The 25,000-nt window shown below is 40.2% G+C and overlaps 1 protein-coding gene across 2 annotated transcripts in view; it reads right to left on the bottom strand.

Annotated features, from left to right (window-relative positions):
* The window catches only part of ppp1r37 (protein phosphatase 1, regulatory subunit 37), a 62,957-nt gene that overhangs the window by 14,357 nt on the left and 23,600 nt on the right, over window positions 1-25,000 (bottom strand). For both annotated transcript variants that reach the window (XM_061972786.2, XM_061972787.2), the window contains exons 3-13: window positions 23,740-23,837; window positions 13,839-13,884; window positions 13,654-13,754; window positions 11,838-11,957; window positions 7,372-7,522; window positions 7,110-7,265; window positions 5,522-5,634; window positions 4,238-4,379; window positions 3,983-4,149; window positions 1,218-2,520; window positions 1,058-1,139 (exon numbers count right to left, since the gene is read on the bottom strand). In XM_061972786.2, the coding sequence (XP_061828770.2) occupies window positions 1,063-1,139; window positions 1,218-2,520; window positions 3,983-4,149; window positions 4,238-4,379; window positions 5,522-5,634; window positions 7,110-7,265; window positions 7,372-7,522; window positions 11,838-11,957; window positions 13,654-13,754; window positions 13,839-13,884; window positions 23,740-23,837 (2,474 nt within the window). In that variant the 3' untranslated portion in view covers window positions 1,058-1,062. The remainder of the gene's footprint in view (window positions 1-1,057; window positions 1,140-1,217; window positions 2,521-3,982; window positions 4,150-4,237; window positions 4,380-5,521; window positions 5,635-7,109; window positions 7,266-7,371; window positions 7,523-11,837; window positions 11,958-13,653; window positions 13,755-13,838; window positions 13,885-23,739; window positions 23,838-25,000) is intronic.

The following is a 25,000-nucleotide window of genomic DNA, read 5'->3' on the forward strand; positions in this document are numbered from 1 at the left end:
CTAAAATGCAACATTTGTCAATATAAACTTGCATCAAATAATTATAGTTGCGTAATACTTACAGATACAAAGTCTGAGAGGCAGAAACTTATTTGATATTTTCATCCGGTAATAGACGTGTCCTCATCATTAAACTTATGTCACAAGTTTAACCTAATTCGTTATTAATTAAAAGAGAACTACACTTTATTTTTTATTTTGCCTATTGTTTAAAATCATTACGAGAGACAAGAAGACATATGTATTTCTTTTTTTTAATTGCATTTTAATTTGTAAATAAACGTAAATAAGAGTCCGCTTACAATGGAGTCAATGGGAAGTCCTCTATTCCAGCCATAAAGCCCTCTAAATAACCATCCAAAAAGTGCTAACAATACTCCATTTACATTTCATGAAGGTGCTGTTTGCAACTTCTTTACAGTTACATTTTTCAAAGCAAAAAAAACCCCCCAAGAACACCACCGGCTAGCTTATGTTACCATTAGTGGTTTAACAAAACACATTTGTTTGACAATTGTCTGTATTTTTCACTATTACAAAGTTTACATAAACATTTTTTTAACAGCCCAAATATAATGTTTGGTGTTTAATAATTATTCAACAATTAACAATTCAACTTAAAGACAGCAGAAGTCCATTCTAGATGGTTAATAATAAATATGTTAGGGTTTTCCATACCTACCATCGATCTCTGTTGCAGTCATTTCCCTTGATCAAGTATGTACGATTTGTGCTGATATTTTATAGGATCAATTCAACTTAAGGCTCCAATATCGGTATTGGAAGTGAAAACGTTTTGGACACCCCTAGTTAAAAGCATCTGAACATGCCAAAACTACAGATGGAAATACGCTGAATGGTGAATCTGGTGCACACATGGATTCTATATGAAGAATATGAAGTGCACACTGTGCATTTACTACTAACAAACAAATTGTGAATCTAGCCATGGCAAGTCAGTAGTGTGTATTGAAAATGCTATAAGAAGCATTTAACCAGACATCCTTGATTGGATGACAAGGACATGAACTAAAACGTGCATGTTGTCAATGCAGACCTCATTCATGGTGCATCTCTCCCAGTCTCCAAACTGGCTTCCAGCAGCAGCTCCTCCAGGTCTTGTGTGCAGCTGACACTCACTATGAAAATAATAAAAACAAAACAAACACATGAACATTCCTGCATTGAGCAACTTATATCATGCAGTTCACAAATACCGTGTTCCATCACACAGCTGCCGGGCTTGGGGCTCTCCGTGTCGAGAAGGTGGCGAGAGAACTCTTGCTTCAGGCCGTTGGGCAGAAGTGAACCTGCGACCTCGCCCTCTTCGTCGGTCAGAACCTCGGCCAAACACTCGTCCTCGTCTGTAGAGCTCTCGTCGGCAGAGTCCTCCGGTGTGGGCGGTTTAGAGGGAACAGGCGGTTCTACTTCCTGTTTAGGTTCCTTGTGCGGGTGTGGACTCTGGCTGTACTCCTCTGTTACAGTGGATGAGTTAAGTGTGGGCTTATCTTCTTCAGTATTGTTCTGTGTCTCTGAGTCTTGCGATGCACATGGGTGCATTCTGTCTTTGGTGCTTCCGCTTGTGTCTTTCTCCTCCTCCATTACAGGAACTTCTTTCTCCCTTCCTTCCGCAGGCTCCTCACTGGGCGACTCGGGCGGGGGGTTTGTAGAGCGGTGCGCCGCAACCTCAGGCGGCTGATTGGCTGCATCCTGTGCAGATAAAGCTGATAAAGGCGAGTCTGGTGTCAGTTGTGTTTCTAAAGTGCTGGCAATGACATTCTGTGTGGGCGGGGGCTCTAGTGTGTGATTCAGTGTCGTATTGTGGACGTGAGGACTCTGCTTCGCAACCTCCTGCTGTGTTTGCGATGCGGGCGGCGCCTCTGCAGTGGCTGTGATTGTTTGTAAAGTCTTCAGACCGGGAGCTGCAACCTCACCTACTTGCGGCTCAGGTGGGCTCTCCACCCGAGTTACCATGAAGATCTTGTGACCCCGCCCTGGACTTGAAACGGATATGCAGCGGCCGGGAGAGGGAGGGGTGCCCGGAGGGACTGAGGCGTCTGTGATGGTGATTCCAGATATGACGTTTGTTCCGGCAGAGGCAGGCGGGGGCGTGTGTTTGGACGTGGTTTCGCCCAACACTTGGGCTTGAGGAGCAATCTGATTTGATGCAGAGGAGGACTTGGTAATAACCTCAACGTCCTCCTCATCCTCAGTGTCTGAGTCAGAGTCCAGGTTAATTTGAGGAACCTGCGTCTCAGAGCTCGCCGCTGACTGGCTGCTTGGCTGTCCTTCACTAACTGTCGCTATGTCCTCCTCTTTGTCCCCTTGCGCACCTGCTGCTTTGCTTTCCTCCTTCTCTTCTTCTCCCTTTCCATCTTCAGTGGCAATTTCAGCCATGGATGCCGACTGCCTCATCTTCTGATCAGTTTCCTCTTTCTCCTTGGCCAGGATAAAGTTCCTCTTGCAGCCATTCTGGATCTCAGCCAGCAGCGCACGCTGGGTCTCAATGAAGCTCTTCACCTGGGAGACAAAATAAATAAACTGACTTCAAAATCAATAACAAGCTTTTGTAGCTTATTTGCTTCTGTGGTGAATTATAGGGCTTGAAAGCGTGCTGTGGAAACACATTGCATTGTGGGTCTTGCTGGAATCTGAATCGCTTATTGACATGGCTGACTGCAAGACTATGTGCTTAAGTCTTGTTTTTTTCTTTAATAAGTTCAAAACGTGGCGCGAACGTGCGACATCATTAACTGCCACAATCCTGGTCATGATTGCTTCAGGAAAAACAACAATTCGGTGCGGTTTTTCTATTTCCAACGTGAAAGCAAAGTCGAAGGAAGTAGAGTTATGAAGCTAATAGAGAGACAGCAAATACCCAGGGTAGTAGCCATGACACAATCAAACATGACTTAACTAGGGATGATGTTCGTTAAGAAATTATCAAGTTCGAGGCCATTATCGAATCCTGTTATCAAACTGATTCCTTATCGAATCTCTTATCTAACCCAGATAGGTTGTTGTGTGTGCACTGAGTTCCAAAAGTCATAGATGTTATATGACTGGGCCGGCACGCTGTTTATATGGAGGAAAGCGGACGTGACTGAGGACAGCATGCGGCCGTTATAGGATGAAGGTTTCAGGTGAGAGGACGCTAAAGGCACGCCCCCAGTGAGCATATAGTGCTGCTATGTGCGTTGTAAATAAAAAAATTGCCGACAAACACATCACCAACATGGACGAGGTGCCGCTCACTTTCGACATCCCGGTGAAGCACACTACGGAGAAGAAGGGGACCAGCACGGTAGCGAATCGATACGCACAACGGGGCAAGAGAAGTCGGCTTTTACTGTTGTGCTAGCTTGCTATGCTAATGGCCAACGAGACTGACTTTGAAAATGAGGAGAGGGAATCTGGCGTGTTTGATGGAGAACTTGCCCAGCTGTTCATTTCAGACACAGAAGATGAGGACTTTGATGGATTTGTGGATGAGGATTGATCAAAAAATAATGTGAGTACATTGATAAATACTTCAATAAAGTACAACCCAACTCAGCTTTGCTCCTGCTGCTTTTTTAAAACAGCGTCCATGCATGCTAGCGTATGTTTTAAGCTAGCGTATGTTTAACCATGCCTGCGCCCAATAATATGCTGCGCCTTATTTATGCGTTAAATACAGAAATAGCACCCGTAACTGACACGGTGCCTTTTAATACGGTGCGCCTTATGGTCGCGAAAATACGGTATAGTGGCTTTGATAACGGGAACCGGTTCTCAAAAAGGGATTCTAATCCATGGAATCGGTTCTTTTCTTATCGAACAATCGGGAGAACTGGTTTCGAACATCATCCCTACTTTTAACGCCATCACAATCATCATATGTCCCCTTTAAGAAAGGAGCATCAAAGCCACCACGACTGTACATTAGTGTTGCACAATGTTTGTGGCATTGTAATATGTTAATTGAAGAGCAGATGCTCACTGTTTCTTTCTTGGGCTCCCGGTCGAGGTCAAGGCGTAGAAGAGAGGTGTTGACTTTAAGGGCGAGCGACAATGCCATAAGTCCACCAGTCTTGATCTCATTTTCTCTGAGGTCCAGGCGCAGCAGCCTAGGGCTCTCGGCTATAAATTCGGCCACCGCCACAGCGCCTACATTGGACACGACAGAAAGAAGTAAAAGGTAAAAAATGCACCAAAAGCTAACATGATGAAGAAAAAAAAAGCCACAATCTGTTACCTTCACAGGACAGCTTGGTGGAGGCGAGGCCTAGTCTCAGCACAGAGCGGTTGGCAATCAATCCGTCCTTCAGCTTGTGGATGCCCTCATTACCCACTGAGTTGTGGCCCAGGTTCAGTGTCTCCAAACTCTGGGTGCAAGGCTGAGAAAAAAAGAGGAGGTTTCACACCACAGAGAACGCATGAACGGATTGGTTTTAGCAACATGAGTATGTAGTCACAAGAATGTCATTTGTTTAGAATCGACCCAAGCTTTAGAAGCTACTCTTTGACAGCCTCAGGGTGCAGTATGGAAATGTTGTTTTGTCAGACAAATAAATAACATTCCTTTCCTCACTGAAGAACTAGCTGTGTCTTTCCTTTTAAATTCAAACATGCGGTTTAATTAGGACAGCAAACTACTAAATGGAAATACAAGCAGAACACTGTTTATGATGCTCTGAAAAACTGACATTTAACAGTTGTCTAAGTTCAGTGCCGCATTAATTGGCTTTAAACTGTAAATAATTTGTTTTGTTTTTTACAGTGACTTAAATAAAAAGCGGTTTGATGGCGACAACTACAGGCGAAAAAAACGCTGTAATCACACAAGATTTCCCAGCAGGAAGATGGTCTAGTGGTTAGATTGTCCGCCCTGAGATCGGTAGGTTGTGAGTTCAAACCCTGGCCGAGTCATACCAAAGACTATAAAAATGGGACCCATTACTTCCCTGCTTGGCACTCAGCATCAAGGGTTGGAATTGGGGGTTAAATCACCAAAAATTATTCCTGGGCGTGGCACCGCTGCTGCCCACTGCTCCCCTCACCTCCCAGGGGGTGACCAAGGGGGTGGGTCAAATGCAGAGAATAATTTCCCCACACCTAGTGTGTGTGTGTGACAATCATTGGTACTTTACTTTAACTTTAAGATGTGAGAAGTGTAACTGCACATTTTGTAATATACTGTATGCCTGCAATTGTTTCTTAATGTGCAAAACTGATTTTAAAATGTTTTAAACAACTGTGAAAGACATATTATAGCGTTTACAGTATCAAAAATACATTTTTTAAGGCTTTTTAAGGGTGCGTCCATTTTCCGCAGCATTTCGTCATTCGCGGGCAGTTATGGAACGCAACACCCACAAATAGTGGGGTTCTACTGTACAACAATTAGCTCCCTATGAGAATGATGTGGTGACTCAGCAAAACAAAGTAGTCTGAACTAAACTTTTATTGTCGTATTTTCTTAAACAAATGTGGTTGAATCACTACACTCCCACAACTTTGTGTGTGTACCGGTACATACTAGTGCAGCAGCAAGATAGCCCATGCCGTTGTGTGTGAGCTGGTTGTTCCATAGCACCAAAGTGACGAGGCCTTTCCTCTGCTCTTTTAGTCCTTCACACACGTAAGCCAAACCTGTGACACACACACGCACACGCACACAGTCAGTGTCCTGTTGAATCCACCAAAATATCATTAGCAGCAGCTGATGTGCATCAATTTGAGACAGAATTATATAAAGTGCTTTAGTAGCACGATGATCTGCTTCTGAATACAGAGACAAATGTGGGTAACAACAATGAGGAAGAGGTCCATTCAAAAGAGATTACTCTCAGAATTTTCTGACAAAAATAACTCAGGCAGTGTCGTTCCGACACAGTGGTGAACATTACGTCATCAGCATTCATATTTTTCCAAAAGAACTGCAGTTTCAACACAGCTTGAAGCAGAGAGATATGTGTACGTGTGTGTGTGCTTTACTGTTACACAAGTGGAGATTAAAATAAAAAATGAAAAATAAACGTGGGCGGGAAAGAGTTGGATGCTCATGAGTCTGTTTGGTAAAAGCTTAAAATAGTTTTACAAGCGTAAAAAAGCAGATAGTGGAATGTTTTTGCCAACATGTAAATATTCAGCCTAAAATTTTACCAAAAAACAAGAAGGCTGAAAGTTGTCATCGTTCCACAGATAAATATTAGAATAAAGATGGTACTTGATGTGCCTTTGACCCCGTTTCCTTGTGATCATCATGACTAGAGATGCGCTGATCGATCTGCCACTGATCAGTATCGGCCGATTTTCGCGGAAAAAGTATGTGAGCGCCAATGTCAAACCCCTCTGGCTGACACTGTATCTTATCAGCAAATGATGTGTCTTTATACACAGTGTGGAGTCGCTCCTCTAAACCAGTGGTTCTTAACCTGGGTTCGATCGAACCCTAGGGGTTCGGTGAAGCCTCCACCGCGGAGGTCAATACACACCAGACTCATCATGTAAATAAAAACACTCCCTATAGGCGTATTATGGATACGGCAACAGCAGAAGTCACACTGATTTTCAGGCGTGTAATTTGTTGTGAGTTTATGCACTGTGCTGGTTTTGTTCTTTGAACAAGGTGATGTTCATGCCCGGTTTATTTTATGCACCAGTAAAAAAACAAAAACATACAACTTTGTCTTGAATTTGAAAAAAAAAAAAAAAAAAACTTTATTTTTCACTAAAGAAGGGTTCGGTGAATGCGCATATGAAAATGGCGGGGTTCGGTAGCTCCAACAAGGTTAAGAACCACTGCTCTAAACTAATACTAATCACCTCCATTACGGAAAATACAACGCAATTCTTTGCATCTTTAGTATCATTATCACTGGAGGACGAGGCAGCAAGAAGGAGAGAATAAGAAACTAGTTTAAATATTATGTTTATATTGTTAAACTATCAATAGCAACCATCATAAATAAGTTGAAAATGTACAATCAATACATGTGATTGGTATCGGTATCGGCCAATCTCACTCATGGATGATCGGTATCAGAACCGGCAGCACAAAACTCTGATCGGAACACCTCTAACCATAAGTATTTGAGAGAAAGCATTAGTTTTGTGGTTGCTACCTGAATCCAGGATGTGGTTGTTGCGCAGGTCCAGAATTTGAATGTTGTAGTTGAACTTGAGCAGGTTGCCAAGCTGGGCTGAATCCTGCAGGCCATTGAGCTTGTTGTCCGCCAGATACAACTCTCGCAAGTTCATGTTCATCTTCAGGGCCGTTGCTGGACAGTAAATAAATATTAGAATGAATGCAAGTATACACTGTATGTTATAGGTTGAGTCAATTCATTATTGCTACTGTGACTGAATAGAGGAGGCCGTGCTTACCCAGCAACATGAGCGGTCGCCCGGACAGCCCGGCGTTCTCCAGGTGGAGGACTGCCAGGCTGCCACTGATCCTGAGCGCTCGAGCCACAAAGGGAGCCGAGTGGTCCAGCAGAGGAGTGTTTCTCGCATCCAGATACTGGAGCGAGCTCGTCTGTCACACGCAAAATAAATGCATTATCTTACTGCCTGCAAAACATCCGTTGCAATCACTCCATGAAATGAAAACAAGCAATTTGGAGATGGTGTGAAGACACACATTTTTTCCATCTACATCATTTAAGCATACTCATGAAAGGAAATCATTTATACATTTAATTAGGTACACATGCACAACATTAGAGTTAATGTACAGTTAATACCTCTGACAGTCAAGCAAAACAAACCATTATACAGTAATTATATCGCCATTACAACACATAGTAATACTAATAATATTCTCACACGACTTTGACTATGCTCATGAGATACCGGTACTAATAGTTTTAAGGACTGTATTATCCCAAACTGTGCTTATTTCTGCTGACATGCGCGAACACGCATCAATAGAATAGTTGTTCTATCATCTGGAATTATTCCACCGCGAACATCAAAACAGTCAGTGTGAAATATGCTTTTGCAACACTGTTAAACACTTAAGCTCCTGCTCAAAATACACAGTTCCCTTACATCTTTTTTCACTCCTGCTTGAAAGGTGGTCCTCAACAACCACAATGCACAGCGTCAAACCGAAAAAGTGTGTTCACGTTTGGTTTGGTTAAAAGGACCACCAGTGCGATTGGTTAAGTGTGAATGCACTTGAGCTCAAATGAAAACGGTACGTGGACCACAGAGACGAACCAGTGTTAAAATGATAGCAAATAACATGCAGAAATTTGAAATATTTGAGAGAAAATGTGTGTGCAACAATAGCGCTTTTTAGTTTAGAAGCTGTTAATGAGATCTAAATGTAAATGTAGCAGAATATAAAAACAAACCATGTCTTTAACAGAGCAGACGGCATTTTGGCTTTCCAACATTTGAGTCACGTTCATTCAAGTCCTCACTTTATGTATATGTTCTTTACTGCACAGTCTTTGGTCCCAGGACATAAATACCAGTGTTGTGAATGCTAAGCTAACGGCACCAAAGTGTGCAACAACTTAAAAAGAAGTTAAAAATCGCAATTTCCGGTTTATAACTACGGTAGTTTCCGGTCTATAAGCAGCTACTTTTTTTACCATGCACTTTATACAATGTTGCGACTAATTAATGGATTTTTCCCGTGTGACGGAGCATGTCCGTCCCTGAAAGGCAGCATCACATTCACACACACGCAACCACGTACCCACACTTGGCTTTCAATCCCTCTAACGTCTTCCCTGCCATCAAGGCCCTTATATTAGGAACACCAGTACAGTACAGTACAGTACAGTACAGGAGAACCTTAATGTAACGAACCCCTTTTTTGGGCGAACTTTTCGAGTGAGTCAAATGTGCCGCCGTGTGCGACCCATGTCTCTGTGTAGGAACGCATCATTCAGTCATTCATTTTGTCTCCTTCCTGCAGACAAAAAGCAGGGCACAGCTTTTGGGGTGGCGGAGCCCTCCACGTCACTTGCTGCCCAGTACACCATTCGCCACTTCTCAGCGCTTTAGTTTGTGTGCTGTCTGTGTGTTTTTTCGGCTTTTGACACGTTTTGTCCATTTTGCTAACTCAATATGAGGCCCAAAAAGAATACAGACCAGTATGGAAAGTAAGAGGTAATCGTTGAGGAGTTAAACAAAGAATATTTGCAAGGAGTACATTGATAGCGCTCACATGTATAGGAGAATCGACAAAGCAGGTTTCGTACGACAGCTAATTTTAATTGTGATGAGACCAAACTTTTCTGGAAAAATATGCCAAAGCAGACCTAAAGCAATTATTCTTATTTAGTGGCGCCTCATTAAAGCCAAACTAACTCCTCTTCTACCCCTGTTTATGCTCCTTTCTAGTCAGATGGTATTTCTTCCCTGTTAATGTAAGTGGATTTCACTTTTTTAAATGTTGATTATGGTAGCAATATGGCTGTTAAAGTTAAATATTTTTGTGATTTCTGATCATTTGTGAGGGCGCGAAAAAAATGTCTGTGTGTGTGCACGCCTGCAGCCCATAAAGGACAGTTCAGTTGTTTTAATAAAAAGAACGTTGATCCAGCCTCCTTATGTGTTTGTTTGATATACAGTAATGTAAAGCACTTTAAATTGTGTTGTAAGTGTACAAACCTTCACTAAAATATGGACTTTTGTTGAGGCTGAAACTCATTTTTAATATTAACATTGTTTCTTAAGGTTTACGAACCCAGTTAAAAAAACAATTACGGTAAGTTTGTAAATCGAGGTTCCACTGTAATGCTATTTCCCAATTTTTCCCACTGTTAAATACAACTTACTGTCAGGCTTTTTTCTCCCTGCCAGCCAAACATTGACATCACTTACGAGGTGGTTGAATGCGTTTTTTTCTATTGCACGTCAACAAGTGGTAGAGTGGCCGTGCCAGCAATCAGAGGGTTGCTGGTTACTGGGGTTCAATCCCCACCTTCTACCATCCTAGTCACGTCCGTTGTGTCCTTGGGCAAGACACTTCACCCCTTGCTCCTGATGGCTGCTGGTTAGCGCCTTGCATGGCAGCTCCCGCCATCAGTGTGTGAATGGGTGAATGTGGAAATACTGTCAAAGCGCTTTGAGTACCTTGAAGGTAGAAAAGCACTATACAAGTATAACCCATTTATCATTTATTTAATTTAACAAAATGCACACGACGGACCCCAAAGCCGAAGAAGATCGACCCGGCCATCAAAAAAAGGAAAAACTTGCCGCACAGAACAGAAATAATTATCACTCACAGGTAAGGCTCCACGATTAATCAAAATCGAATCGGCCTCAAGGTTTTAATTGGTGCGGTAAATAACCGCAAGAAGCTGAGTTTTTTTTCCTCCGCCGTTGACTGCCATTTGAGTGACAGCCACGTTTGCCAATCAGAATTGTAGAGCCTCGCGTTTCTCTGTCTTTTCCTTCAAACAGGAAAAAAAGACGTCTTACTTTGTGCAACTGAGCACATTTATTTAACAATGGAATTAACTGAATAAAGTGACCCGTCTTTTCAGTCATTCATTTGTCTCATTTGTCTCGGAGGAAACTAGAGCGGGGCGCCGTCACCAACACAAACACAAACACAATACAAATAGCCTCGCTAGGAGGAAATAAATACGTTTACAAGGTAATGTCTTAATGTGGGAATATTTCAGCTTCAAATCGAATGGGCGGTATCAGCCCATCAACACGAACGAAAGGGGCAAAAATGCCATTGTGATCATGTGATAGCAATAAACAAAAACAACGTTCGACCTAATTTTTCCAACTCGGGGAAAAAAATGCACTTTAAGTTGTTCAATATCTATTCAGGTAAAATTTAAGCTCACAGAAAAAAGTACATTTTATTTTTTGTTTGTATATTTATTTAGGATAAAGGTATTTACCTTTTACAGTACAATTCTACAGTAATGACAAAAGTTGATATCCATTTAAATGGTTACTTGCATTATTATTATTATATAGGGATGTCCGATAATGGCTTTTTGCCGATATCCAGTATTCCGATATTGTCCAACTCTTTAATTACCGATACCGATATCAACCGATATATACAGTCGTGGAATTAACACATTATTATGCATAATTTGGACAACCAGGTATGGTGAAGATAAGGTACTTTTAAAAAATAATAATAAAATAAGATAAGATAAATAAATTAAAAACATTTTCTTAAATAAAAAAGAAAGTAAAACAATATAAAAACAGTTACTTTGAAACTAGTAATTAATAAAAATTAGTCAAATTAACTGTTAAAGGTTAGTACTATTAGTGGACCAGCAGCACGCACAATGTGTGCTTACGGACTGTATCCCTTGCAGACTGTATTGATATATATTGATATATAATGTAGGAACCAGAATATTAATAACAGAAAGAAACAACCCTTTTGTGTGAATGACCTTTTGTGTGAATGAGTGTAAATGGAGGAGGGAGGTTTTTTGGGTTGGTGCATTAATTGTAAGTGTATCTTGTGTTTATGTTGATTTAATGAAAAAAAAACCCAAAAAACCGATACGGATAATAAAAAAAACGATGCCGATAATTTCCGATACTACATTTTAACGCATTTATCTACATCTCTATTATTATATATTATGATTACATTCAATTATCAACACTATAGTTTTTATCGATTATTTCTTCATTAAAGCGCAGTGTTACAAGCACTGTAGCTTGTTAAAATTGTTAATGAACACAAGCGCCTGTGTAAATATTTCATATTTGCGCCTAATATATGATGTACACAACAGAATTTGTCCAAAAATTAGGTGGGTGCGGCTTAAAAACAGGTGTGCTCTGAAGCCTACAGTACCATGAAAAAAGTCCCCTCCGGGCAAAATGTTGGTTCTCACCTTTCTCATCATATGAGCGGCAGCCTGCCATCCTCGCGTGCCGATGTGTTTATTGAACGAGATGTTGAGATGCGTGGCAGACTCGTAATACTCGATCATGTCAAACAGAGCCGAGGCACCCTGAGAAACATCAAAAGAGAAGAAAAACTATTAGTCACTATCCAACAAATGAGTAAAGTAGCAACTGGTTGCTAGGGATATGGTGCTCTTCAGCAATATTTTTTCCAATGGGAAATAAATAAGTTTAACATTTGTTTTATTTTGCGTTGTCGTTATATCTGGAAGCAATGTAGACATAGGCATGGGTTTCACTACTTTGCACCAGCCAGCAGAGGGCACAAGTCATTCAGACCTAAATAAGCTTGCTGCCCAAATGGATGCTGTAGGAAAAAAATGGGAAGTGAACAATGTCTCAATATGAAGTGAATTCTATTTATTTAGCGTTTTTTTTTCTTTTTTCTAGAGACTCAAAGCGCTTTACAATGTGAAACCCAATATCTACACTTTTTTAAGCTACATGTAAACCAGTGAGGTTTAGCCAGAACACCACTGGTTATGTTACCATTGGTGCAAAGTTTTTTTTGTAATGGAAATTTTTTACTGGTCCAAATAAAATTATTGCTGTTTACAGCGGTCAATTACCCGGTCTCGTCAACACGTATGCGCATGGAGCACGTGCACACATACAAAAACAGTCCAAAAGAAGCAACGAACAATGTACAATCATCTTGTTATAATAGAATATACATTCAATGACAGCTAATACTAGTTATCCAAATAGCTATTATTATCTAACAACACCTAAAGCTAATGTGCATGCATGTGTTACGTATGTAGTTACATCATTACGCAGGAAAAGCCGTAAGAAGATGGGATATACTGTGTAAAATACATTGGAAAGTTGTCGCCCTCTAGGCATCTGTGTAAATGTTGCAAACAGCCCCTTTAATTTATATCTACTGACATCTACATTTGATTAAGTCTGGGTGATGGAGAATGTGAAGCACAAAAACAAAAGACAAGAAAAGAACGCTGCTGATCAGGGACAGTGTGTGTTTATAGGGACAATACTGAATATACATGAGTGTTTATCTTCAGGGTAGCTCAAAACAAGTCGCATCCAAATTTTTAAAAAGTCCACCCTGTGTTTGCTTTTTTAAAGACGGCTTTACAAAAAGATCCTTTCCCCTGAATATCATATCACTGGTGAAACATCAGCAGTAAGTGGATCTCTTTATAATAACACCATCTGCATCTCCCTCAGCCAGCTCAAAAGATGCACTCAACCGCTCCAAAATATTCACTTGCCATGCTGCCTTCCTCTTTCCTTTCAATCCGGAGCACTTGTCACCTTGTCTTGGCAGTGGCACTTATCTCAGGAAGAGACGAGGATTTTTGGTGACTCACTCTGCAACAGCATTCACATTCCTGGGGCTTGGTTGTGTATTGGGTGAAGTGGCGCATGTGTATTTGTTTGCCTCAGCTGAAAAGGTTATGACTTGTTGTCTGTTACTTTTTTTTCACCAGGATAAAAGTTGCAAGAACAGCAGAACAAAACAGCCAGCCATAATTAAAGTGACATTTTCCTGCCAGACAAAACCTCAGTCTGGCTGAGAGCAGAACTTGTGTCAGAGGCAAACCTCAAACATCACACTGTGTACAGTATATTTGCGGTCTTGTGACATGAACCTAGGTCCACACTACTGCCCTGCCTCCATCTACAGCCCCAGTGGGATTTACACAAGAAATCTTATGACAAATACTCCACAAAAAAAATGGAAAAGAAGATGTGAGTGTCGAGGTATAAAGCACTTACATCTTCATCCAGGTTAGTCTGCTCCAAGTCAATCACTTTAAACTGGACTCTCTTCAAAACCTCTTCCAGAGACTCGCACGCCTTGTAGTCCAACTTTTCACCTGTGCGCAAACATATTTTGTCAGTGTATTACCATGGAGGGACACAAATAAATCACACTTCATTTGTGACTGCATGCCGCTAACCTTTTAGATCCAAGCATTCGTTCCGCTGCGTAAGGTCTTTAAGTTCCTAAAATAATACAAAGAAGCAGTATAAGTGAGACACACAGCATGTTTTCTTCTTTTGAAACATGACAAAAAAGAAACTGAACAAAAAAAACCCTTCCTCTTATCCGAGATAAACGTCTGCTGAAAGAAAACACCATTTACTCAATAAATCTGCTGATTTTCCTGTTTATTACATGTGTCTTTGTAAATATGCACATTATAGTTCCGCTAGTTAAAAGTCTGTGTGAACGCCTTGATGTGACTTGTGGGCAGAGTGTCGCACATCAAACAAAATTGGTATTTCTGCCCTTCTGCCCTGGCGACACTCGCCCACACAAACATTCAGACTGCTGCCCTCGAAACTAAGTGCCAGCAAATAGTTGGCTCTCCATCCCATTCAGCATGAACTCCATAACCTCTGCCCCGATGCCACACTGCCAGTTATTATCAGTGCGTGGCTGAGCGTGCTGACACCCCGCCCCCTTCATGACTCAACAGGTTTTGATTAGCTCAGATGACGACACAGAACAAATAGCTTATGGAACACAGACGTGGAGGGCTCAACGCCACCGAATTATGGGGTGGTGACACTGAAAAGTACATGTCCAATTACAAAATACATGACTCCCAAAAGTTAATACACTTGTATGACAATTGTGAAATTTACTGAAGACCAACGTTGTCAAATGATTACATATTTTAATAGGATTGTTCACACTTTTGAATTTGGATTAATCACAGGTTATTACTTTCTTGCATAGTTCAATTTATCTTAAAAATAGCCCAACATTTGGACACAAATGCAATTTTTAATGTCGCAGTGTCATAGAGGAACATTTTTAAAATGTTTTACATAAATGGAAATAATTTATTTTCTCAAAACTTGTTTACAGTTTTATCTAAAGTCCAGTCAGGGTGTATTTTGAAGTGAAATATGCCAGCGATCACACCAGTAAGAGTCTAAAGGAGCATGTGCATTCAAAATAAATGACGTGAATGTGATTAATCTGCATTAGGGATGTAACGATATGAAAATTTCATATCACAGTTATCGTGACCGAAATTATTACGATTATCATCATTATTATTGCGGTATTGTTGAATGTGCTTAAAGAGTGCTTATACACACACTGAAAGTTATTGAAAAAAATTAAATAGACACAATGTTAGAAAACCCATTATTAGCATGTTTTGTGTTTTTTATGCTTCATTAATAGTGTTTTAGTCTTAGTATTTAAGTTTTTATTGTTGTATATATTGGCTTGTACTTTACCACTTTAAGATGTATTTAATGAAAAATGCGAAACAAAATCTATTATTATTATTTCCGTTTTCTGGTGGGCGTTGTGGCATCCTACTCTGTTCAACAGTCCTTGAACGCACTGTAAAAACCCCTGTGTCTCGTGTTCCTCTAATCCTAATCCTGATTACAGCAGACATTTACAGTAAGTGTAATTGTATTATGTTTGTTGGCTCTCATAAAGTATGCAGTGAGTAATAATCAGTGATGAAAAAAAAAAAAGCAAACATTTGTGATGCGTTCTTTTTATTAAAATATGCAATTTATATAATATATATATATATACATTACATATATACTTACATCATGTGTATAAAACCTCAATGGAGGTGTTTGGATGTTTTTTAAGGGCTTTAAGGGCGGAATTTCACAGCTCCATTAAAAGCAAACTTTTGATCGCATTTATTTAATATTTAAAATGCAAAAAATATATATATATATCCATCATCATGTCTTTCATAATGACTGTGAACGATAGGCAAAATTCCAAAAAGTGTAGTTCCCCTTTAAGCCAGCAAGCTGGCGTCAGTAAGTCTGTGAGTTTATCAAAGTTACCAATTTCGATAATTGATCATTTTTGATAACTGAATCAATAATTTCAATTTAAAAACGGTAATACTAACAGTTGGGAGTTTTATGGCGGTTATTATTATTACTGTTTATTGTTACAGCCCTAATCTGCGTTGTTTTGTGATTAATCATATGAGTTACTACTCGTTATATTTGACAACTCTACTGAAAACACATTCTTTACAGGTCTTATGAAGACCAGTTTGACCCTGAAACTGATTATTTAAATACGAAAAACAAACATTGAAGGGGAAATGATTAAAGCTTCAGGCGGGAGTTGCAATAGCAAAAATATTCAACAGGCAGCTGCTAGGCAGTAACTCTCATAAATGCCCATAGACACAAACAATCGGCCTGAAATGTACATATCACGCAAGGCCCCTGGCAAGCCACAGCATGCAGGACACAATATGTCTTAATAAAGAGCACATTTAGTACAAGATGGAAGGGGGGTATGAATGATGACAGAACTCCTCTTGAATAGACCTTCTGAAAGTCCAACAGCCTGGTCTGACTGCTTTATTGATGTTACCAAAGTGATGACTCAGCAAAAATAAAAAGCTCTTGTGAGATCTCAAATATGACTCAAAACAAACACGATGAAAAAAAAGCAAAAATAATTGCGCGTTTGAGTGGAGAAAAAGGAGGGTCAGGTGGGACTCCTCCGTGATGCATGGACTGCCATACCGGCAAGTGGAAATGTACCCAGACCATAAAAAGAAGCCCTGAGGATCAGCTTAGCAGTGTGATGTGTTTTTCCTCGAGTGGCTGTGATGTTAACTCTCAGCTGACCAGGCGTGTGGGGATTCCTTTGTTGAGTCTCTCGACTCTCATGTTACCGTCTGGAAGGCTTCAAGCTCTAAATCTCTGGGCCTGACCAAAATGCAGCAGCAACTACAAGGCAACAAAATAAATTACCCCGTAATGCACAGTATAACTTCTCATGACATACAAACAAAATGTTGATTTGCTTTAGAGTAGTCAGTGTATAACTAGTATACTGTAACACTATAGATGTATTATTCACTGTAAATGAGTCAACGTGCCGCCATTTTTGTCTAAATAGCTGGCAACATAAGTTAGTACTAAAATAAATATGTCTTGCCTGCAATAACGCATTGCAGCATCACAATCTGTATGAGTGCTGATGGTACTGGGGCGCAGCGGTTCATTGAGGGAAGCATGAATTCCAACATGTACTGTGACATTTTGAAGCAGAGCATGATTCCCTCCCGTAGGAAACTGGGCAGCATGGCATATTTCCAACATGATAACGAGTGCCTTAAGGAAGCAGAGGTCTGCTCACTTATGTGGCCAGAACTTGAGATAATAATGGCTGTGTTGAGTCATTGACCACAGATGATGCTCTAGCTGTCCAAAGTCGGGACCCAGGGTGGACCACTCATCTGTGCATCAGTTGGGGACATCTCTGCGCTGCTGACCTGTCTCCACTCGAAATGATCTTCTGCTGGCCCCACTATGGACTGGACTCTCACAATATTATGCTAGATCCACTCGACGTCCATTGCACCGGTTGCCCAGAGGGGGGTCCCCACATCTGCGGTCCCCTCCAAGGTTTCACATTGTCATCCCATTGGGTTGAGTTTTTTCTTGCCCTGATGTGGGATCTGAAACGAGGATGTTGTTGTGGCTTGTGCAGCCCTTTGAGACACTCATAGTTTAGGGCTATATAAATAAACTTTGATTGATTTTCATAAGACAGTAACTTTATAATGCTAAACTGTCGTCGGCGGCGATTACTCGAAACGAGTATGATTGTCCACTTGTTGGTGGGATTGCCTTCTGTAGAACGCCTGTGCGTGGAATCTTTTAAAGTGGGAAGACTGGTGCACAGACAGCCACCACACTGTCCTTGGCAAAGAGAAGGCCAGGGTCCAATGGCATGGATACCAAGACAATTGGGGGCCCATCTTTGCTGCAGCCTTCTCCCGCCTTTGTGACCGTTGTGGAGCTTTGCAACCATCATCCTCACACTCCGCCGTTGAGGTCTTTTTCGACGAGGGAGACGCACAGACTCCAACGTCACTTCTTCGCTGTGGGGAGCTGTATCCAGTGGCAAGGGAAACCCAGGACGACCGGCACCTCCCCACAGCTGCAGGAGGGTGCCGGAGCTCCGGTCTGTCGGAGGACCGCCTATGATGCGCCTACCAGCATTTGCTTTTCTCTCAAGGTGTGCTCCCCTAGCCTTTTGTCTTCCCAGACTAACCCACAAGGCAGCGGAGTTGCTAAACTGTACACTGACCACCACAAATAGGCTACATTGTTACTTCGACTTAAAGGCGCCTCAGTGTTTTGAGATAAGAGCGGTCTGTCTGTAAATTTTTATGCTTTAAGTTGCAAGCAAAACATTGAGTTACAAGCATCCTTACCATTGGCTGGCGAAGCAAATAACAATCTGCCTAAAACATCTTGTCTCACTCCCTAGCATTAGCTTATAGCTAGAGATGGGCATAACTTGGTTTTATAAAAACGGGAAGAAGAAAAGTGGGTGTGAAGAAAAAAGTGCTGAGAAAAAGAAGTGGATGGTTTTTATTAAATTTAAGAACAAAATCATCAAAAAAATGAGCGAGTGTGTAGCTAACCAACTTAGTGAAGCAGTTTGAGCGTATCACGGCTCGTCGGCACCACACTGGAGAAGAATGAGTTGATATTGCCAGCCAAGGATGATAAATAAAATCTAAATAGACATTTATCCATGAAAATTTGGATAAGCTCGTTAAAATTATGTTGTTTTGGGGAGGGCAAGCAACGATTAAATAGATTTCAATTCATTTGAGTGGGAAACGTTGATTTGAGATACAAGTGCTTTGAGTTAAGAGTTCTGTTGAGGTACTACTGCATGTCCTAGCTCAAATAGTTGTAGTATTGTCCCTTGAAAAATGGTTGGTGAAACGTTAGGGGTGAAGTCACTTTTGTGAGATTCTGTATGCCAATTGGTGGTCCAAAAGGGGCTTTGAAAGGCTTAAATCATGGGTAATCCCAGCGCCATACGAATATTACCTTGAGCAACACAATGAATTTTCAGAATAACAAAAGCTTTCATTGAGGTAGATGGTAGAACTCTCACGTGTTACATTCTCTAACATCTTTGACAGCATAATTTTGTAACGGTCCACTTTTTTTTATCAATATGCTGAAGTTTAGCGTTTTAAGAACACGGGGGCTTACCCCCCGGGAGTTTGTGTTTGCACTTGCAAAATCTTCTTGCTCACAAGAGGTGGTGGAGCAACTGTTATTAGTGTATCATAATTTATGACGATAATATTCATACAGCTTTATTTTTTTCAGAGCTAAAACAAGTGACAAAAATCAATAATCATCATGTTAACAATTTGACATGACTTGCTAGCCAGGTTTTTATTTATCAAAATGTGGAGCACCTGGCTCATTGATTACATGGTACTGTTATCTGTTAGCTATTAGCTGCAGCTAATTGTTACTTCCAGCAGTTGTAAAAACGTACTTTCTTGAAATACTTCCATATGTCCATTTTGTAGGCTAGTTCTCTTAATGCTGCTGTTCTCTGTCTGGCTCTGGCTGTGTGCAGTATGCACACTATTGCAGGGCCGTAACTAGGATTTGACAAATACCGATGTCAGAAATTGGTGGTCCAAAAAGGGCTTTGAAAGGCTTAAATCACAGGTATCCCAGCGCCATACGAATATTACCTTGAGCAACACAATGAATTTTCAGAATAACAAAAGCTTTCATTGAGGTAGATGGTAGAACTCTAACGTGTTACATTCTCTAACATCTTTGACAGCATGATTTTGTAACGGTCCACTTTTTTTATCAATATGCTGAAGTTTAGCGTTTTAAACAACTTTAACATCGTTTAAACATAAATTCAAAAACCTTACTACAATTTAAACTCAGTGACAGAGCATGACGTAGCCAGGAATACAGTCGGGGTAAAGTTTTATATGAAGCACCTTTCATTCAATAATTTATATTTGACATGTGCTTATTCACGCAAAACGGGTCCCTCCATGGATCATGAAGCCCTACGCACAGTGCGTATTCTGCGTTTAGGGCAGGGCGGGCTTGAGCTCTGTGAACAGAACCTGACTAAAATATAACTGTATTATACTAACAGCTTTTCACATCAATTTAATTCAGGTGAAACCAACATTAGTTACATCAGTATAATTTATTGTTAACGGTATGTTGACAGCACATTTTAAAGTATAAGTGGACTTGATTGCGTTATGATGTTGTCTGGAGTTATAACCGGTGTGGCTGTGCAGAGATAGAGTTGTACAATAAAAAGTGGACTGGATTTTAAGTTGTTTGGGCGTTACAGGTGGAACGAATTGGATAATAAGCGTTGACAAAGGTTCTCTACATGACTGTGTGAAATGAAGGGAAAGCAAATGATTCATGACCATAGTGAATAATGACAGGCTATATTATTATTGAAACTCATATTCCTGCATATTTATATTGAATTTGTCTGCAATTGTTTGTAAAAAAAAAAAAAAAAAACAATTCACACCAAATTATTTAGGGGGGGCTTGAGAAAATGACCCCAAAGCTGTATGCGCTAACTCACATAAAAAGGCAGGAGAACCCGCAACCTCCCCCTGCTGGATTTGAAGAATTTTTCTTACAGAGGGATTATGGGACACATGACTGCTGGCTAACCCACATAACAAAGCTGTAGTGCAAACTGTAGGAAAAGGGAAGAAACACCTGTCTGTCTGCTGAGGTGAGCAACAGCCCATTTATTGGAAACCTGTCCATCCATCCATTTTCTATCGCTTGTCCCTCTCGGGGCCGTTTAAATTTTTTTTGCAACACACAAGCAAGGGAGGCTCTCAGCAGACTTGTTGTTGCTGCTTTACTACCCAAGATGACCACAACAAGACGAGTAAATGGATCATGATGCCTTTTAATTTCCCTCAATGTCTGAATAAGAAAAAAACAAAAAAAATAAAGCATTGCGCTCCCGGCAGCCGATGATCTGTACGTGACAGCCAATCGTCCCCGCGAGTCCATCTTTACTACGCCTATCATTGGGTCGGTGTTCTGTCGAATTTTGTTGCTTCATCGCTAAAAGTTACCGGTAGCGTAAAACGGTGATTAAAACAAAAATGTTTGCGTCAATGTGAACTTCCTCACGCTGTATTTTTCTTCATGCTTCCTGTACAATGTGAACTTCGTCACAATGTACAGTAGTTGTCTACATGCTTACTGTCTGTTAATATACAATGTAAACTTTCTCACGCTGTAATTGTCTATACACTTGCTGTTCACAAGATACAATGAAAGAAAATTTAAAATCACTACTTACTTGTACACAAGGCATACGAGGCTGCTGCTTTTGATCAGTATTTTGTTTGAGACAACAATTTGAAATAATTGCGTTTGTGTGCATGCTCGGTAGCATTGGGTAGCAGGCATTGATGGGTACCAGACATCGACAGAAAACCGGTTCCATCTTTGCTAGGCCTATCGCCAGGACTAAAAACATCTATCTGTGGCCAATCACGCATCCGGATCCATCTTTCCAAACACCTATGAAATGTCCAGCTCCATCTTTTGTCCGCCCAATCCCAGCGCTAACGCAAACCTAGTTGTCCCACCTCCAGATCAATCCTTTGTTAATTAAAAGGTAATACGTTTTGTGTTTATCAATTTCGCCTTGTTTGGCAACAACCTATTTGCCAGGATTGCTCCATTTGCCCTAATTTTGATTGTAGTATTGTTTTAGAATTAATACGTAGCACTCAGGTAACAGCTGCCTGCACCAAGGCAACAAAAGTGCTACAATTTGTATCAAAAGGTATATTGAAAGCCTATTACCGGTAGATGATTTTAATCCATTTTCACTAAAAATCATGACTTAAAAATAAGCTACAAGATGACTACAGTATATTTATAAAAGTAATACATCCAAAATAATTTAACAAGTTATGTGTATATTTATGTTAGCGAATTGTGAGTGTGACATGTATTCTGGTTACAGATCGAAAAGTGCTGCAGTGTCCCTCTGCAGCAAAGAGGTCAGCATAGGCCTGGGCGGTATACTGGTATTACCAATTATAGCGGTATATTTTATAAAGAGATATGTATTTGAGACAAAACCGCCATACCGATATACAGTATGCAATCCTTAATGTGTTGGTGCGGAAGTCTCTCTGCTCATGTCGTGTCCCTCTACCATGCACAGAAGGAGGTGGGGTCGAAGCCGCACTCACTTGACACAAACTCCAGTACGAGGGGTGTGTGAACCACACCTGTCAACCTTCCCGTTTTTGCCGGGAAATCACGAATTGTGTCCTCCTTTCCAAGTGTCTTGGCAATCCTGTTTTCCCCCCGGATTTTGCTCTCAATCAAAAAATTATTCTCAGCAGTATTGCCAGCAATCGGGTCCGTTTGACTCAAGCCTCGGCAACACTTGGCATCATTTGGGGCAACACATGTTCATGACAGCAGCATGGCGAGTTGCAATTTACGTGATTCTATTTAATTAGCAACGCGAAAGAGTTAATAGATGCACTTAAAAAAGAATGAAGAAAACATTTCTGCCAAAGTATGAACTTTGTATAAGTAGAAATGTTCCTAGTTGCAACGGTATTAAAAAGAAAACGGATTTAAAAACACTACCAGGAAAAAAATATTCGTTACTGTATATGAGTTTCCAGTCACTATGCTCAAGAAGCACTGTCACAACAAATGTATGTATACATAATCTAAAAAGGGTGTTTAGCTGCAGTGGCAATATTGTCCCCTGCCACACAGCATCCTACAGTTGACAGGTTGGTGTTACTGGCTTAAATTTTTAAGGGGAACAAGAGTCTTCCAAAAATAATAAGCTAAAAAAACACTACTGTTAAAGGTAAATTATTTTTAAGTTGCTGCTGATATTTAAAATGTCCTCTTAAACCAGGGACTTTGTTGTATTTTGTTCTTTTGTGTTATTGTTATTAGCTGAGAATTTGAACATAGCTAAAGGTTTGTTTTAAAGGAGATTGAAGATTATACTTTATTATTCTTATTTTTTCTAAAGGCTTTTTAATATTTGTATGTGCATCCATCTAAGCATGAAACTTTAACATTTCCAGAAATTTACTCATGTATAGTATTATTTTCAATAAAAACAACTTGACACGCATATTTGGGTTTGACTTTGTGATATTTATCGTATATCGGTATTCAGCTAAAATATATCAGGATATAAGTTTCGGTCCATATGGCCCAGCTCAAGGTCAGCAAACACTTTTTCCCCAGCCACAGAGATGCTTGTGTTGGTTTCATACTCATAAGGGATAAGGAGTCACTTTCTAAGGAGCAGTGGCTAACAATAATGAGGAAGTAGGCATAAAATCCACTGTAGTTCATGTTTGCCCATTTACCTGGCTTTGGTTTTATATATGGCGTAAATAGTGTGGAATGTAACATTTTCTTTGTAAATATGTATATTTTTGGACATTTACTTTTTGTACAAAAATTAAATGATACAACCTATGATACAAATGTTGTAACACATCCACTTGTTGCAGGAAAGGAAAATTAAAAAATGTTATTCAACATATTTTTTTTAGGATTCAAACCCTGTTCTCTACGTCTTTCCCCATACCCCCGTTTCTTCCCCACCTTATGCGGATGATTTTTCCCTAGCTTTAAGGCAAGACAAAACCTGTTATGATTGCAGGGGACGGAGGTTCAGGATAAAAATCCTATGGCTGGTGGAGGTATCTGTGCATGGGCTAGAGCCAAGTCGTGCTGACACCTACACCGGTAAGCAGCAGCAATTGCTAGTTTAAGGACAGCAGAGTCAGCAGGAACATTGACTGCAGTAAATTACTGTTAGGTACATCAAATCAAAGAGTAAAAGGGAGGGTAAAAAAGCCGAATGGCAATTGCATTCTAGTAGGGATGGCATGTGACATAATTCCTAGTTGAAGATTTTAAAAAAAGTGTTTACATGTAAAAACGGATGTGTGTAGGGGATGTGTAGGTTTGTTCAATATTGCGCCTCACCTGAATCTGTTTGAGCACTTTGACAATAGGTTTGCAGTTCAGCTTCTGACACGCCTGCTTGTAAGACGACACGATGTCTTCCACCGTCACATTCTGAGCTGGAAAAGAACAAAACAATAAAATGTTTATGGCGTGTTTACATTGCGTTTCTTTTCCACACCCCTGTGCACTCTCTCCAAAACACACGACCAAATGGCTCCTTAACACAGCATAAAATCTGCCTAAAGCTTTTCCAAAAACTAATAAAATGACACTGGATACAGCAATAAATCACACACTTTTACATACATGAGAGAAACCTAGCAATAATATATTTGTAGAAATTAAATTGTGCAGGTGTACCTAATAAAGTGTCTGTGGAGACTGTTTCATAAATTCCTAATGATGAGTCACTCCAGCAGAGACAGTATAAGAACATCTTGATTACCGTAATATAGAAGAGAGAAAGTGTCAGTGTAGGTCTGTTGAGGCATGAATGTTTGGACAGAAATGGTAGAAGGGGTTGGGGGTTTAGAGCTTAAATGTGCCACTTCAATGATGTAGTCATAATAGTACAGCTCACTAGGTCATGCTGTCAAATCATTATGCTATATAGTTTCCCATATATTTGTGGGCTCAGTACTTTGCTGAAGTTGTGATTGCAGCAGTATTCAGAAGCAATACAAGCAGTCAGTGAGCCTTCAATGTCATTGAAATGATTAACATAGTGATTTCCAAGGCTGCAACACCTTTGGAGAATGTTTTACTTTCTTAAGAGAAAGAAACTGGAACCCTTTTCAGAACATGTGTGAAGTTGGCCCACTCACCTTGTCCAAATCTCCCCAAACTTGTCTCAATTGTTTGTGCTGCAAAATGTTTTGTTTGTGCCGTTACAGTTTACGTTATTAATGTTTAATAATTTTTTTATGCTATTCATGTGTTATTAAACCCTATGTCAAACTCCCCCCAAACGTGTCCCATTTGTCAGTGCTACGTTTGTGCTGTAAACATATTTGGTCTGTAAGTTATTAACAAAATATGATTCCAAACAGCCCCCCCACGTTTTGAAAAATTCCCTCAAACTAGTCTCAATCGTTTGTGCTTGTTTCTGCGAAAAATGTTTTTGGTCTAACTCTTAAAGTTTTCAAGTTATTAACAAATTATGATTCATAGTAATAATATTATAATAATATATATAATAATAATAACCAAGTTGTAGCAACACTACTGTAACAGCGAACACTGAGAAACTCTTTGTCTAGCATAGAAACACATCACCTTG

The sequence above is a fragment of the Nerophis lumbriciformis genome, linkage group LG17 (genome assembly GCF_033978685.3).
Source record: "Nerophis lumbriciformis linkage group LG17, RoL_Nlum_v2.1, whole genome shotgun sequence".
In the NCBI taxonomy this organism is placed as follows: Eukaryota; Metazoa; Chordata; class Actinopteri; order Syngnathiformes; family Syngnathidae; genus Nerophis; species Nerophis lumbriciformis.